Raw genomic sequence first — 17,639 nt, 5'->3', positions numbered from 1 at the left:
AGTATATATATATATATATTGATCCAAATAGTGGGCCAAACGTTTCTGGCAAAAATCTTCGACTTTTCCACTCGAAGTTTATTTTTGTCGAAGCCAAAGTCGAGGGAAAAAAATTTCTTTGATTCGACTTCAAATACTTGAAGCTTTGCACACCCCTAGAAAAAATATTATGAAACATTTTAGTGTCATATTTTTTCAATATTATGCTGTCTTTATGAATAAATAGAATTCATAAAATAATAAAAACAATGTTGAAATCTCATATTTAAAATATTGGCTCTACAAATTATATTTACAAAAATTGAATATTTTTCTATTTGAATTTAAATGTGCAATGGAGATTTTTTATGCCAAAAATAATTTATGCAAAAGAAAAATAGAAATAAATATATATACATATATATACATACATATATATATATATATATATATATATATATATATATATATATATACATATATGCATATATATATAGGTATAGTGTTACTATTTTAATAATTGTTGAGTGGGAATGACTGGGATCATGTAGGGATAGCCCAATTATTTACTTTTTTTAGCACAGTTTTATTAACTGCTAATATTTATAACACTAATACATAATCTTACTTAAAATGCCTACTAATCAATACTCGCACTCAGTATCTCAGTCCTCACACACTGCACACCTCGCTGGGCCGCACCCCTCGCGCAACTCTCGCCGCAGCACTCCTCGTGGACCTCCTTCACTGAACTCTCGTCACACTCCATTGCTGCCGTTGCACTCCCTTCGCCGAGGAGCTCACTCCAACTCGCCGCCGCACTTCCCTTCGCCAAGCCACTGTCGCGGAGGCCGGCGTCCAGGCTTATATAGACCCTGGCGCCCTTCTAGAAGTGACGAGCATGGCGGTGGCCAGTCGCGTCATCCTGTGCCGACCCGACGCCCGAAGCGTCGAGAAGGGCATCGGCAGCTCGCGCGAGGCAGGTTGCCACAGGGGATGCGGAGAGGACGGGGGGTAGCGTAGACCCTTGTGTGTGTGTGTGTGTGTGTTTGTGTGTTTGTGTGTTTGTATGTTTGTGTGTTTGTATGTTTGTGTTTTTGTGTTTTTGTGTGTGTTTGTGTTTGTGTGTTTGTGTGTGTGTGTGTGTTTGTGTGTGTGTTTGTGTGTGTGTGTGTTTGTGTGTGTGTGTGTTTGTGTGTGTTTGTGTGTGTTTGTGTGTTTGTGTGTGTGTGTGTTTGTGTGTGTGTTTGTGTGTGTGTGTGTGTGTTTGTGTGTGTGTGTGTTTGTTTGTGTGTGTGTGTTTGTTTGTGTGTGTGTTTGTGTGTGTGTGTGTTTGTGTGTGTGTTTGTTTGTGTGTGTGTGTGTGACTGCAGCAATGGAGTACGACGAGAGTTCGGTGTAGGAGATCCACGAGGAGTGCTGTGGCGAGAGTTGCGAGAGTTTCATATATATATATTACACTAATCTATTATGGTTCCATATATAAATATTATATTTATATTTATAGATATATATGTATATGGAACCATAGTAGATTAGTGTAAAATGCAAGAAACTGTAGAAAAACTGACCATGCATTGATCAAACTGATTATTTATATACAAAAGAGTATTTTTAATCATAACACTATGCGAAATTTTAAAATTTTTGGGAAAATGTTTTGAGATTTAGGTGGTTCTAGAAGTATTTTTTATGCTGATAAATATAATTTTACTTTTCCTGTATCATGTAAGGTTTTTATAATATTCAATTTAGATAATAATGTAAATGAAATATTAAAACAAACCATAAAAAAATGTTACGTAGCAAGAGAGAAAAATGCTGAAAACTTAAAATTAAGTTGTTTTTCATCAATTTTCTCTCTTGTAACATAATATTTTTGAATGATTTCACTTTTAAATTCTATTACATTATTATCTAAATTATTTGCTACAATCTTAATTATAACCAAACTATTAAAGAAGTTAGCCACTATTTAGCATCCCAAAACGCTTGTTCGGACCAGGGGTAAATAAAACCCTGTAAGTAAATGAAATTTTTGGACAGTGAACAATTTGAGTTTCATTTAAAAGTCATGTATTGTATTAACCCAGTATGAAATTGCAATGCACTTGCATTACAGTGGACAATAGTATAATTTATTATTCTCACTTAAAATTCTATGACTATTATGAAAAAACAATGGTATCTGACAATTTAATTCATAGTTTTCGCTGATTTCACTTCAAGATCTGTCTGTGGGTTGAAACTTCTCTTCCTCGATTGTCTTCCTTCAGCAGTGCCATCTCTTTTAAGCATGAAGCAGTAGTCCACCATAATTTTTACATCCCACTTTCCCTGGTATCTCTTTTCCATATCTTTTATGTCCTGGTGAAAACATTCTCCTTGTCCTTCATTGATGTTGCTTAGATTCGCAGGGAAAAAAATCAATATGTAAATGTAAGAAGTGAAGTTTAGCACTCATTTTACATCCTAATTTCATGAAATCCTCCAACATTTCTTTAACCATTCTTTTGTACTCTTAGATGTTTTTTGTTATCTAAAAGGTTGGCCCGAACTTGTTTTAAAAGAAAACCATGCCTTTTTTGCTACAGGTCTCATTGTTTTTTCTAACATACTTTCTTTCATTAATTTTCTGATCTACGATCCCACAAAGACCCCTTCTTCAGTTTCGCATAAGATATTTTCAGAATTTTGTTTCCAAATAATGTAAGCAGTCCCCTTCTTTTGGAAGTGCTTAAGTGAACTGCAACATTAATCCGATTTTAATATGAAGAGGAAGTAATAGTATGTTGCTTTGTTGAACAAGTGGTACATTTCTTATGTTCTGTGAACCGGGTTGTACGGTTTTTCTTTTGGGCCAGTGTTTGTCTTTGCCTCTGCTGTCCCATTCACAAATAACAGCATTTTTGTGTAGCCAGATTGTAGACGAAGTAGCATACCAACAACTTTTAAATCACCGCAAATTGTCCAAGAATGTTTTTCATAGTTCACACATTTTAGTAGAACTTTTGAGATTTTCACTTTTCCTTGAGATGCACTGATTCCGCAATGGGTAATGAACCAAAGAAATTTCCGTTGTGTAAAATTACACCTTTGAGACTACTTTTGGACAAGTATATAAATAACCTCCACTGACTTGGATTGTAAGTGACGTTAAAGAAATTCAATAAACCTTCAATATCACAACAATAAACCAGAGAGTCTTCTAATTTAGAGTATTTTATTAATTCCTTCTCTCGAGTCCTATACCAAGAGAATGAAACACCAGGTAGGAAACTTTTTGCTTTCAATCTTGATACAAGCAATTGAGCAGCATCCTTTGTCAAATTTAAGTCACGAGTTAAATCGTTAAGTTCATTTTGAGTGAATAATTTTGGTGCAGAATTTTGTTTGGACTTGTAATCATCAGCATTATCACATTCATTTTCTGAACAGCTGTTCTATAGCACATTTTCAAGAATGGGAGGTGGAACTGGGATAGAAAGAGATTCACAATGTATAACTGGTCGTATGGCCAAAGGAATGTTAGGATATTGTATGTCCTTCTTAGTTTTGCATTATGACCTTGAACTTTAACCATACAGAAATAAGTCAATATGATTTTGTGGCTCTCTCCAAACCATTGTAATTGCAAAGGGCATTGATTTTTTTTTACACCATTTTTCCACAGTCTCAGTCCCTCGACACATGTACGACATACCCTGTGCGGTGCCCAGTTTTTGTTTTGATCACCAAGTTTTATGCTGAAGTAAGCATAATAGACATTTCTCACAGCACTACTGATGTCTTGTCTTTGCTTAGCAGTTACATAACTACCACAAATATAACAGAACACGTTAGGGTTGTTTAAATACTTACGGGAACTCATTTCTCAAAGATAACCTCACTCTACAGCATATAAACAATGAATTACTGTTTCCCTCCTAAAGCCAGCTGGGTGTAACAATTTGAGGGCTGATCGCGCATTGCCGGTGATTTTGAGATGTTAACTATGGGCGCCACCACGTGGAAGGGCACGTGGACCCGGCGGAGTCTCTCACTCAGGGCGTGACGTAGCCCAAGTGGGGACGAGTTACCAGCCCTTTCTATCCTAGCTACCCAGACCTGGCCCGCTCTAGGCGTCGGGCACGCCACACTCCTAGCCTCACTCACCACGTGATTAAATAAGTACTCACTTTATATTTATTCTCCAGATTTAATTTCACTAACACGTCTCTCTACACGCCCGTTACACGTTACACATTACACGGTTAAAAAGCCTGAGGCACGAATCGGTTTAGGTGAGGGCATGGTCCACACACGTGGCCATGCTGCAAAGTATACTTATTACACGGTGATGAAAAAACTCGACTGAGACAATTAATTAATTAAACAGCCCGCTGGCCGAGAGCTGCCCCGAGGATGACGTACGAAAGAGATTCAGAAATAATTAACGAGACAGAATTACTTGGTCAGTGCTGAACAAAGGTTGAAGTCCCCGGGGTGCTGGCGCGTCTGCTCTCGGTCAGTGATGAAGATGGACTGGGCTGAGCTCATCGCTCGCAGGTGGCAACATGGCGCCCTTCGCGCCAACACAATTACCGTTACTATATTCTACGACTCCGTGCCCCGGCGAAAGTTGAGTAAATTACAGATAAACATTAAAAATATATAAAAATTACTGACAATGGAAAGTTCGTTACTATTTACTTATTTAATGATAATTCATATAAAAGCATTCCTACCCTCGTCCAAGTCCGTGCCTGTTCGGGTCCGCCCGGGCAACGTCTATAGTTATTTAAGGTAACCTATTTAAATTAAAGAAAACACAAGTAAATTACACAGCACTGGGGCGAAGATGGATGAAAACAACAAAAAGGCTTACAATTAATATTAACATAGCAATTTTAGGGATCGCCGCACTGCTTCTAAGCGCCCTCTTGTGGTAGTTCGTGGCGCGCAATTCAAACACACGACTACGTACATGGCGGTACAAATGCCGGGGAAGGGGAGAGGAATGTTGAGGAAACGGAGACTGACCAGGCTCATGGGGCGTAGCCCCGGCTGACGTCAATTGCCCCCCCCTCGAATAGCCGGTCATGTCGACGTTTCCGCTGGGTCGCCTGTGGGCGTGGTCGCCCCCTTATCAACAACAGCTGTGCTTCCTCGCGATCCCTCGGGGTCGTAGCGTGTATCGCGGAGCCGGAACTGGGTCTTGTGACGCCCGGTCTCCCCTCTCTTCCCGCGGTGTTTCGTCTTCCTGCGGTTCGGTTACTGTCACCCTGAACGTGGAGTCTGCCAACGAGTAATGCAGCGGCCATAATGGCTCGTCCGGCGAACCCGGCCTACTCTCTACTTCCTCCGGCCACCTTATCAGTGGTTGGGATGTCGACTGGCCCTCCGTCACTCCGGGCGTGTCCCTGAGAAATCCCCTGAAAGGCGAGACGTCACTCCCCGAGTCTTCGAACAGCCGCCTCGGCCGGACATCTGTGACTGCGAGGGGCGTCGCCTGTCCCGCCCCCAGGTCCGGGAAGCCTCTGAACCCGCCCCCGTCTGTTGGGGTGGACGTGACCAGCTGTGCGGCCGCCCTCCCGTCTGTCTCGTCCGCCGCCTCCGTCTCTCTCTGCCGCGTCCCTGCTCCGTCACGTCTCGTTCCCGTCTCTTCCGCCCCGCCCGCCGCCTCCGTCTCTTCCTGCCCCGTCTCCGCCTCGTCCGCCGCCTCCGTCTCTTCCTGCCGCGTCCCTGCTCCGTCACGTCTCGTTTCCGTCTCTTCCGCCCCGTCCGCCGCCTCCGTCTCTTCCTGTGCCAAGCGCACATCGTCCCGGTGATATTTCGCGGCCCGGCCTGAGGGTAACTTTATCACGACCGCCGTGGGCCCCGCCTTGACCACCGCCACCGCCACCGGGCCAAACCACTTCGGCGCCAGGCCGGCGCAGAAGTTGCGTCGGCCGGAGGAGAGGGGGTGGAGCCTCGCGTAAACCAGCTGGCCTGGTTTCAGTTCAGGGGGCGGGCGAGTCGTCTCGGGTGTGCGTTGTGCTTGGTAAGCTGCCTGGTTACGTCGCGCCCTATCGTGCGTCTCGGCCAATCGCCTCAGGCGTCCTTCGGGGCTCTCTACGTCCGAGTCCGTTTGTTGTTGCCGCACGTGATATTCCCCGGGGAGGGTGAGGTTCCGCCCCTGGACCATGGTGGCTGGTGTTTCGCCGGTTGCCGCGTTCACCCGTTGCCGGATGCAGTACAGAACGTCCGGGATGTGCGTGTCCCATTGGGCGTGGTCATCCGCGAGCCTCAACCGCAGTTGAACCTTCACCTCTTGGTTGCGTCGTTCCGTGGGGTTCGCGCGGGGGTGGTACACGGGGGTGGTGTGTAGGATTACCCGCCATTTTCTCCCCAGCTGCGCCCACCGGCGCCCGACAAATTGGGTGGCATTGTCCGACAACAGGACCCGGGGGTACCCCCACCTAGGAAAAAACTCCGTTTCCAGGCTGCGTGCAATGGTGCCGGCGCGGATGTTCGCAAGGGGGTAGGCCTCCACCCAACGCGTGTAGCAGTCTGTCACCACCAACAAAAATCTTTTCCCTCGGGGCGTGCGGGGATATGGTCCCATTAGGTCTATGGCGACTGTATGGAATGGCTCGGTGGGCTGCCTGGGTACCTGCTGGGCTGTCCCGTCGGTGCGGCGCGCAATGTGCCTCTGGCAATGTTTACATCTCCTCACGCAGTCCCGTACAAACTTGTTTACCCCTGGCCAGTAGAACTGTTCCCGCAGATCGTGTCGCGTCTGGTCTGCGCCGGGGTGTCCGGCTAGCCTGTTCACGTGATACATGTCAAACACCTCCCGGCGGGTGGCGGCTGGCGCGAACGTCCGCCATTGGCCAGCTGTCCCCTTAGGTCGCGCCTGCAGTGTCCCGTCCAATACACGGTAGCCTTCACATTCTCCGCTCCCGCAACGGCGCACGATCTCCTGTGTGTCTGTGTCCGTGAGTTGGGCCGCTCGCACGTAGGCGTCTAAGTCATCAAGCTCCGCGCCTGGCGGTAATGTCGGTGTGACGTCAAGGTTTAGGGCACACAATGCGGCTTGGGTTGTCGGGGTGCGCGGGGTCCTGGGTATGCGCCCGCTGGGTGGTGGCAAAAGCTCCTCCCACTCCGCATCGTCACAGGCTGTGATGGTGACGTCCGGATTTCGCGACAGCTCGTCCGCTAGTTCGTTCTGTTTTCCCGGTACATGCTCGACTTCGAAATCTAAGGCCTGTAGAAGCATGGCCCAACGCGTCAGCTTCGAACGTCGCCCCTGCATCGTGGCCAGCCATTTGAGACATTGGCTGTCCGTTCTCAGTACGAATTTCTGCCCCTCCAGGTGTGGGCGGTAGCGTCTGAGGGCCCAAACTACGCCTAGACACTCACGCTCGTTCACGCTATACCGCTGCTCGACGTCACCGAACTTGGCGCTTGCATATTCAATCACCCGAGGCTCGCCGTTGTCGCCGAGTTGTAACAGGATGGCCCCGATGCCCTTCTCGCTCGCGTCTGTTTGTACGATCAGGGGTCTGCCTGGGTCCAGCCGCGCGAGTAAGTGGCACTGTTGAAATCTGCGTTTTAGCTCGTCAAAAGCGTTTTGGGCTTCCACGGTCCACCTGAACGGACGTTTGGGTGACAGCTGTTCTGTCATCGGCGCCGCTACTACCGAGAACTCTGGGACGAAGGCTCGCAGCCAGTTAGCTAGCCCCAAGAACTTTTGCAGTTGCTTGCGCGTGCGTGGGGGCTCCTTGTTGATAATTACACTCAGCTGTTTTTCCGTGGGTCGGTTTCCGTCCTTGTTAACCACTAAGCCCAGGAAATCTAGTTCTGTGGTCCCCAGGTGGCATTTTTCGCGATTGCATGTAAGACCATGGCTCGCCAGGCGTTCCAAGACTAATGCTAAATGATGCGCATGTTCTTCCCACGTCTGAGACCAAACAATTATGTCGTCCAGATACGCGGCCGCAAATTTGCCCGAGTAGTTGTCTAAGACCCGTGTCATCATCCCTTGGAAGGTAGCGGGGGCGTCCTGTAGGCCGAATGGCATCGCGCAAAACTGAAATCTCCGCCCGTCCGGGGCTGTGAACGCCGTCTTGGGTCGGTCCGCCGGACGTATCGGCACCTGCCAATACCCAGATTTTAGGTCGAGGGAAGAAAATATCTTGGCGTTACCCAGGCCTGAAAGTGTGTCGGCTATGTTCAGCAGGGGGGGTGGGGCATTAATTGTCACTCTATTGATAGGTTTGAAATTGACACAGAAGCGTAGTTTCCCGTCTTTTTTTTCTGCCAACACGACCTGGAAATTATACGGACTTTCGCTAGGCTCAATTATCCCGTCATGCAACATGTCCTGAACCTGGTCTAGGATGGTCTGTTTACCAACGTGGCCGTAGCTACCGGGTGGGATAAACATTGGCTCGTGAGGATGGGTCGGGATGGCATGCTCAGCTATGGTGGTACGTTTCAGCGGGTCCGCGGACGCAAACACATTACACTGGTGGTCGAGGACCTGCTGGATGGTAGCACGAAACTCGGGGGGAACTCCATGCTGGAACTCGTCGAGACTGACCTGGTTTACTGCTGGTGGAGTAGGCTTACCCAGCCCGTGGATGGTCCGCCGCCCCTGGGTGCCGACGTGGACGCAGCCGGCCCGGATGTCGATGGCTGCGTGCTGCTCGTAGAGCCAGGGTAGCCCCAGAATGACGTCATCACGTAACTGCTCCACCACCAGCGCCGTCGTGACGGACCGTTGGTCCCGCACGTCCACCTCCAGCGTCGCGACGCCCTGGGTGTAGCAGGCGTCCCCCGTGGTAGCCAGCTGGAGTTGGCCCGGGTGGTACTCGAAGTTGTCACGGCCAATCACGCGTGCCGCCACACAGTTGTGGCTGGCGGCGGTGTCAACAAGCGCGTGGACTGCGCGCCCGTTGACAACCACCGGAATGCGCAACAGGTCGGCCTCCGCCGCTCCCACGTGACCCAGGAGAGGCCCCGCCGCCGTAGGTCTGTTGTTAGGTGAGGCGGGGGAGGTGGGCTGTCTTAGCGCGCCGCCCCCGTCCGTCCGTTTCCCGACGGCTGCTGCGCCGCGAAGTCAGGCCGGAACTTGTTCCTCACCGGGCAGTTCTCGTGCCAATGGAACGTGCCTGGTGGACACGTGTGGCACTGAGGTGGTGGGCTGCCGCCGGTAGTCCGTCTCCGCCATGTCAGCTGCGCGTGGCCGCTCGGTCCGGGTTCGTCGCGCCTAGCTTGGTCTCGGGTGGGCGCCGTGTAGGGCACCAGCGCCTTGGTGTCGGCGGGCGTCGTGTCTTCCTGCTTGGTGCTCAGGGTGGCGTGGATCCTGGTCGGTCTGACAGCTCGTAGGTCCTGCTCTAAGACGCGCGCCTGTTGGACGAACTCCTCTGCCGGACGCCGCGTCATCGGGCGTAAATACGGGCGAAATTCCGGGCGCATCAGCTCAACTACCCGCTCCAGCACTCTGGTAGGTTCTTCTCCGGGAAACAGCCGCTTGTACAGACGTATTTTTTTCATGATAAACGCCTCCGCCGCCTCCGTCGCGCCTTGCTCGAGACAATACAGCTCCGTCCGCACTCTCATCTCTGTCTTCACGTCCGCGAATCTGGCCTCGAACAATCTCGCGAACTCGGTCCACGGCATGTCATACTCCTGGACGATCTGCCACCACGTCTTGGCGTCGCCTTTGAGCGCGGTGCTCACCCTGTTCGCCCACTCACACTCCGGCACTCCGTAGCGATTCAGGCGTTCCCGACACGCGTGTACAAATCTCCGCGGATCGTCGCTGGTTCTGCCCGCAAATTCCGGTAGCTCCACGTGTCCTATGAGAGGTACCCTGCTCCGTGGTGTGTCGGCGGCGTCTCTCACCGGGCTGCGGCCTGACGGGCCCGCTATTCTCACGTGGTGGCACCACTGGCACGTGTACCACCCGTCTTGAAAGGAGATTATTTCGGACTTCGCGAATCACGCCGTGTGCTTGAACGCGCGACAGTTCTGGCACCAGCCTCCCTCCCGCGTCTTGCCCTCACACTCCGCATCCGTGCACTTCCCGTGTCCCGCCTCAAACTGATCCGCCCGTTCTGCCTGCTCGTGGTTCGGCTGCGCTTCATACTGTCCTACGCACACGCACGTGTCCGTCCACGAAGAAATCGCCGTCCCGCTCACCTGGCGCGGTCGCGCGCACATAACACAATATAAGCTATTCTTTTGAAACAACTCACTTGCCTTAATCGCGCCCGGATTTTTGTCAAGTCCGTGGTTGTCCGACATGGTCGTGTGGTGGTGAGGCCGGTCGATTGCCCCTCTTCCCTTCGCTACGCGACGCGACGCGGATGGCGGTACACACACACACTGACCTGGCCCGGCTGCTGTTGTCTCGAGGAATGCGGCCACCTGGCTGCTCGCAGCGAATTCCTGGAAGCGCGCGCCCGGCTGGTCATGTGGCCGGCGCGCCAGAGTCCCGCTATGCGCTCCGCGCGAACAATAGTTCCAGCGCGAACTTTAGTTCCGCGCGCTCCGCGTAACAACCGCCTATCTCACACGCTCGTACAGGTCTGGTTTTCGCGGAAGATGTAACTCGCCCCACGCTCTTGGGCGCCATTTGAGGGCTGATCGCGCATTGCCGGTGATTTTGAGATGTTAACTATGGGCGCCACCACGTGGAAGGGCACGTGGACCCGGCGGAGTCTCTCACTCAGGGCGTGACGTAGCCCAAGTGGGGACGAGTTACCAGCCCTTTCTATCCTAGCTACCCAGACCTGGCCCGCTCTAGGCGTCGGGCACGCCACACTCCTAGCCTCACTCACCACGTGATTAAATAAGTACTCACTTTATATTTATTCTCCAGATTTAATTTCACTAACACGTCTCTCTACACGCCCGTTACACGTTACACATTACACGGTTAAAAAGCCTGAGGCACGAATCGGTTTAGGTGAGGGCATGGTCCACACATGTGGCCATGCTGCAAAGTATACTTATTACACGGTGATGAAAAAACTCGACTGAGACAATTAATTAATTAAACAGCCCGCTGGCCGAGAGCTGCCCCAAGGATGACGTACGAAAGAGATTCAGAAATAATTAACGAGACAGAATTACTTGGTCAGTGCTGAACAAAGGTTGAAGTCCCCGGGGTGCTGGCGCGTCTGCTCTCGGTCAGTGATGAAGATGGACTGGGCTGAGCTCATCGCTCGCAGGTGGCAACATGGCGCCCTTCGCGCCAACACAATTACCGTTACTATATTCTACGACTCCGTGCCCCGGCGAAAGTTGAGTAAATTACAGATAAACATTAAAAATATATAAAAATTACTGACAATGGAAAGTTTGTTACTATTTACTTATTTAATGATAATTCATATAAAAGCATTCCTACCCTCGTCCAAGTCCGTGCCTGTTCGGGTCCGCCCGGGCAACGTCTATAGTTATTTAAGGTAACCTATTTAAATTAAAGAAAACACAAGTAAATTACACAGCACTGGGGCGAAGATGGATGAAAACAACAAAAAGGCTTACAATTAATATTAACATAGCAATTTTAGGGATCGCCGCACTGCTTCTAAGCGCCCTCTTGTGGTAGTTCGTGGCGCGCAATTCAAACACACGACTACGTACATGGCGGTACAAATGCCGGGGAAGGGGAGAGGAATGTTGAGGAAACGGAGACTGACCAGGCTCATGGGGCGTAGCCCCGGCTGACGTCAAAGTGTTGCCAACTATTCCCTCTCACCAAAATAAAGTTTCTCCTTCGCAATTGAAATTTCCTTTTACAATTTACGTTTGAATATAAAAAGGAGTTTCCTCAATTTGCAAAAAAAAAAAAAAAAACTATGTGATAGGAAAAAGTGGATTGCAGATCTGAAATCAGTGCAAAAAAATACTTTAGGAACATTAGAGAATCATTGAAAATCATGATGAATAGTATAATCACAGATTATTTGGTATATATAAAAATCTTATTTGTTCTAAGTTACAGAAAACAAATAGAAAAATCTCAATACATTAACTTGCCTTTTTTTCTTCTTACAAAATTTTCCTTAATATTTTTTTATGGCATCCCACTTGCCTCTATTAGTAACAAATAGTTTATAAAAAAATATATTTCATTTAAACTGTTAAATATTGAGTTATTCACAAATATTTAATATTTGTGAAACATTCGCAGACCCCCAGTTCATTGGAGCTGTGCTTCAGGCGGAGTCAACAAGGACATGGAGAGAGGTGGTACTGTGGTGAGACCCTGGACTCACGTTCCAGAGGTCAAGGGTATCACCATTTATACTGTCAACAGAAAAGAAGGGAAATAAGATCATTGTATTGAGGGCAATTAGGCCCCGCCATCTTTGATTTTTCCCATTTTTTGTTATAATTTTTAACAATTTATCTCAATTTGTTAACATGTCAAGGCATAAATCTCCCAGACCTTCTGTACCTTGTTGCGACTACATATTTACTAACAGGTTCCAGTTTTTAGTGCCACGAGGAAGTAACTGATCAATTTACGTGGGCGACTATAACTATCGTGATAATCACACTTGTTCACAAGTGTTGACTTTACAAATATCCAAAACCTTTTAAATGTTTGTCTCAAAAGTTTTCTGCCTTGGGATTGTACCATTCACATCAGCTTAGTGACAGCATGTTGTGATCGTAGTTGTGCCTGTCTCAGGTGCTGAGTGACCAGCAGGAGTACGAGAAAGCTGACCAACACTTCAAGAAGGCCATCGAAGTGGACCCAGAAAATGCTACAATATACGTTCACAGAGGTACATAATATATTATACTGCAGTAAAACCAGTTTGATGACATGACTTGAGACTTCTCCCGCCTAAACGTCAGAACAATATTTAAGCCTGTGCGAATATTCAAATTTTCGAATATGAATAATAAACTATTCGATTTGACCTTGAATACTAACTCTTATAAATAACTAATACTCTTTTTTTTTCCAAATCTTAACATAGCATACCTCATGAGTTTGTCATATACCAACATTCTTTTCTAAGGCTAAGTCATTTGTGCAATATAAAAACCCTATATTAATGATTTAATGGGACTTCATAAACAGAAAATGAACAATAAGTAGCTTTTTAAACATGCAAAAAGTATTCAAAGGTTTTTTTTTTTCCACCGCTGTCTCACTAAACTGTAATGGATAAAATTGTGTAAACAATTGAAAACACTGCATATTTTTGTAATTTCAAACTTTTGTTACACTTCACTCTCTCTTGATGACTTGTGTAACTGGTGGATCTTTTAGTTTCATGATTTTTTTTTTCGGACACTCGCTCACGAGATACAATTACCAGAGATACAATCGGACCTCTTTCTACAACATAAAATTTTTCCAAGTCAATCGAAGAGGTGGAGCATAGTTAAAAAAAAATTAAAATACAATTTTTTTGCACATTTTATCTCAATTTTATTAAGATTTCTTACAATATAATTATACTTTCGATCAATTTTTGGTGCTGTCATTTACATTACTGGCCGATGAAGATTTTCAGTGCCTCCCTTAATCATTGTCGCTATCCTCATTGATGATGGCAGTTGTATTCTTCTTTGCTCAGAATCGCAGCTGGTCGTAAAATCTTGGACAAATATCTTCCATGTGCCAAGTAATACATGATTGTAGCTACGTGAGAACAGCAACCGACAGTCCACCTCCCATTGGCGCATTCGCAATAATGGCTTGTGATTCCTTTTGTGCCAATACTGTGAGGGGTAGCGATAAACCTTCCTGGATATGTGGCGAGATTGAACTTGAAGCTTCAAAAGTTTGATTTATCTTTGGCGAATTGTATATTTACGTTCCCAGCTTCGTCAATCATTTCTGCGAGATATGATATGGCTTGTGAAAACTGGTATGATCCGGTGAACAGAATTTTTAGCTCTCTCACAGTCATTTCTGGAAAATCTAATAGATTCTCTGATGAAATACTTTGAAAAGGTATTTTCTTACGAAGCCATCCTTTCTCTTCGCCCTTAATCGCTAACGTATTTTCGACACTGTTCTGAATTTTCATTCTCTCTAAGACTTCATCTGCACATTCTGCATCGGATGTTAAACACTTTCCAAACTTATTGTGCAGAAAGGATGCAATTTTAAAGAAACTACACACTTTTGGACGCATTTTGTTGTCTAATTTTTTATCAAGAAGTTGATATTTCTGTTTGATTATACCATGAACAAATTCAACTGGCCAACGAATTTTTGTCACGAAGCGCGACTAATTCGATTCTTGAACTGATAACTGAAAACGCCTTCCTTTAAGTGCTGGCATCATTACTTGAAAACATTTTGATTCTAAGTGAGATTTCACATCACGAAAGCCACGGTCTAGAACAAAAGTGTATTTTAATTTTAACTATGATCCACCTCTTCAATCAACTTGGAAAAATTATATGTTGAAGAAAGAGGTCAGATTGTCTAATAGAAAAAAAACTGGTATTTGTACCTAGTGTTCGAGTGACCGAAAAAAAATCATGGAAACTAAAAAAAAAATTTGTGTAGTTACGTTTGTGGGATTAGGTTCTTGATTTGTTTCTGTGAATTGCCTTGAATATATTTACAACACATATTTTTTTCATAAAAATCGATCCAGTAGATTCTGAGAAAAATAATCTTAACAAAAAATACTAGTCACTAGTGGTATTTTTATCTATGTTCCTAGTGCAGCTACAAAGTAGAAGTTTGGGGTGAGTTTGTAACCATTCAGATGCAACTTTTGGCCAAAATTTGGAACGAATGCGCGTGGGAGCCGCTCACCCCTACTTAGCTGACTATGGCCTTTGGGACTACAGCAATTTAAAAAAAGATACAAATTTTTCGTAAAATATATTGCAATGGACTTCACAGTGTATTGCGATTCACAAAAAAATTCTGGATCAGTATGTAGAGTAGCAAGTTGTGGAATATAAGGCGAATAGGAACTGAAATGAAAGTTTGGTTGGTTAAGTTAGGTTAGCTTCTTTATTAAAAACAAATTATTTATTTCATAATTTAAATATTTTAACAAACATTATCCCTATAATTATTGTAGCTGACTTCAACCTTTCACTTTAGTATTAGTTGTCTAATTTTCCAAAAGTTGTTATGATGTGAAGAAAAAAAATTGGTTGTCTGTAAAGTCAGTTTACGGACGATAGTTTAACGTGACAACGTCATAACAAAACATTGATGAAATGATTGATCCAGAAGAAAGGAAATATCATATTCGGCCTGAGACTGAGCCGTAATAGGTTTTTGCAACCAAACCAGTTAGGCATTAAAAATATTATATTCTTTGAGGAAGAATTTTTTTTTTTTAATTTTTCAATCTTTTGCATGATAAAATCTACTTCTTCATACTTTTATGAATAAAATTGAATCATTTTTATTGAATTACAGTAGAATCCCGCTGATGCGACCCCTCACGGTTACCGGAAAAACGGACTTATAAACGGAATGGTCGCAATAGAGAATTTAGGGTGTCACCGCATCGTCGGATACATACACGTGAATGCCGCTCGGGCAGTGTCTAGCCGAGCTCGGCGCGTCCACTATCGCACGAAAAGCCGTCTCAGCTGTCATGTTATCTTACCCGCCAGCACGAAAAGCCGATGTGGTAGCTGTGGTTTTTTTTTTTTTTTTTTTTTTTTTTACTCTGTGAAGGGACGTGGAAAAGATAATTGCTTGAGCTGTCAAAATAAACATCGCTGACGGCAAGGGCGGAAGCGCATCCTGTCGGTCTGTCGCTGTGATTATCTACTCCAAAAACATGTCACAGCATTTCAGGATAGCATTGATCTTATATCTTTCGTTTATAGCCGAATGTTTTCTACCTGATCCACACAAGTTCCTTCGCCACGTTTTGAACGAAAATAACCACCAGCCAGCTAGCATAGCCGAACTCGCGTGACGTGAATTCACGTAGCGCGAGTATTTATCGGAACCGATTCGGGGTAAGCGAGTCCGAGGTGTATAGAATAATTCCACACATTTTTTTTTTTGTTTATCTGTGCATGTGCGAAGTCAGCGATGTTATAGAAAAATAGCCGAGAACCAAACACCTGGTGACGTCGTTAACACAGCTTTGTGTGTCCAGTGACACCTGAGATGCAGCCGGCAAGATCACATCACACTAACCAGTCGCAAGACAAAGGCACAGGACCGGGACGGCAATAGACGCGCGCGTAGATGCTATCAGGTGATGTGCTGAGTTTACCGGTATTGGCTAGCGTGGGCAGTCTAGAGGGGTGGTATCTATTTTTAGAGTCTTTTGTATGCCTGCCTGCTTACAGTACAGCGCTCGCCAAGATAAACATGAACACACAGCACCCAACAAAGTGTAACAGACTTGTTTTTCAGCCGATTTTACTCAAATTTTCGACTTTCTCTGCTCAAATTTTTCACGGTTTCTCAAAAAACGGTCGTATAAACAGAATGGACGCATCAGAGGGGGGTCGCATCGGCCGGATTCTACCGTATCACTATTTTGTATGGATACAAAGGAGTGAAATGAAATGTGCAATTGAATTAATAAATTTACTTTTATTTGCATTCATTAATTCAAATATATTTATTACTTTTGAAATGTTGCGTGCGCCATATTTATTTTTACAAGTACAAAAAAAAAACTTCGCAGCTGCCGGGTTTCGAATCGACAACCTTTAGCTTAAGAGTTAGGTACGCTAACCACACGCCCATGAGGCCATACTAAGGTATTGTAGTTTCAAATGTTATATATATATATATATATATATATATATATATACAGTACAACCCTGTTATAACATTCTCCAAGGGACCAACATAAAAAAATGTTATAAGCAGGAAAATGTTATAAGCAGGAAATCATCTTCACTTTGTAAAAATTACGCGTGGATTGATTAAATTAAAAAGTATATTTAAAACAACACAAAATACAGGAGTAATACACTAAGTACAGCAATAGAGTGGAAAATTAGTTAATTTTATTTATAGATAATACCTAATAATATGCTAAAGAAAAAAAAATGTTTTGTACGATACAGTTCAGAGTCAAAACAGAAATATTCAACTCTTTTGCAATCACAACACGCGTTTTGTTGGGGTTCCTGTCCACTTGGTTAATAAACTGAATGTTTTTCAGCTACAGAATATATTTTCGCTTATATTTATTGGCCATCATAGCCGTACAAAAACCTGAATAAAATTTCAATACGGCAAATTTTAATTAAATAACACAGTGACTACTATAAGTAAAATAAAAAAAAATAATAATTACGGTAAAGGTTAACCACAAACAAAAGCCGTGAATATATCCATAGAACAGTTAACCATCTCAAGGTGTTAAACCTTTGAAACAAAAACCAGCACCATAGACTACAGTAGCACTGTTTCCGACCATGTATTAGTGCACAAAATGCGCAACATAAGTATAAAGGAACAAGTCATAGGCTAACAAGCGCGAACAGGACGCCATATTGATAGTCGATCCGGTGCAAGTTGTGGAGTGCGTGTGTACCACGTCTATGGTGAACTACTCAAATGTAAACATCTGATGTTTGTATATGCGTGCTGTATTTTCTAGCTATGGTTTTGCTCTAAATTATGACTTTGAAGGAAGGGATACTGCAAATTGTGGCAGTTATCAAAGCAAATTTGAACGTTAAAGGCGAGAATGTAGAAA

The 17,639-nt window shown here is 45.2% G+C and overlaps 1 protein-coding gene across 1 annotated transcript in view; it reads left to right on the top strand.

Moving 5' to 3' along the window:
- Positions 1–17,639, top strand: part of LOC134531191 (mitochondrial import receptor subunit TOM70) — a 118,955-nt gene that overhangs the window by 65,876 nt on the left and 35,440 nt on the right. The window contains exon 9 of the mRNA XM_063366833.1: positions 12,656–12,752. Coding sequence (XP_063222903.1) covers positions 12,656–12,752 — 97 coding nt within the window. The remainder of the gene's footprint in view (positions 1–12,655; positions 12,753–17,639) is intronic.

The sequence above is a fragment of the Bacillus rossius genome, chromosome 3, assembly GCF_032445375.1.
Source record: "Bacillus rossius redtenbacheri isolate Brsri chromosome 3, Brsri_v3, whole genome shotgun sequence".
NCBI lineage: Eukaryota > Metazoa > Arthropoda > Insecta > Phasmatodea > Bacillidae > Bacillus > Bacillus rossius.
This window is presented reverse-complemented; position numbering and strand designations above follow the sequence as displayed.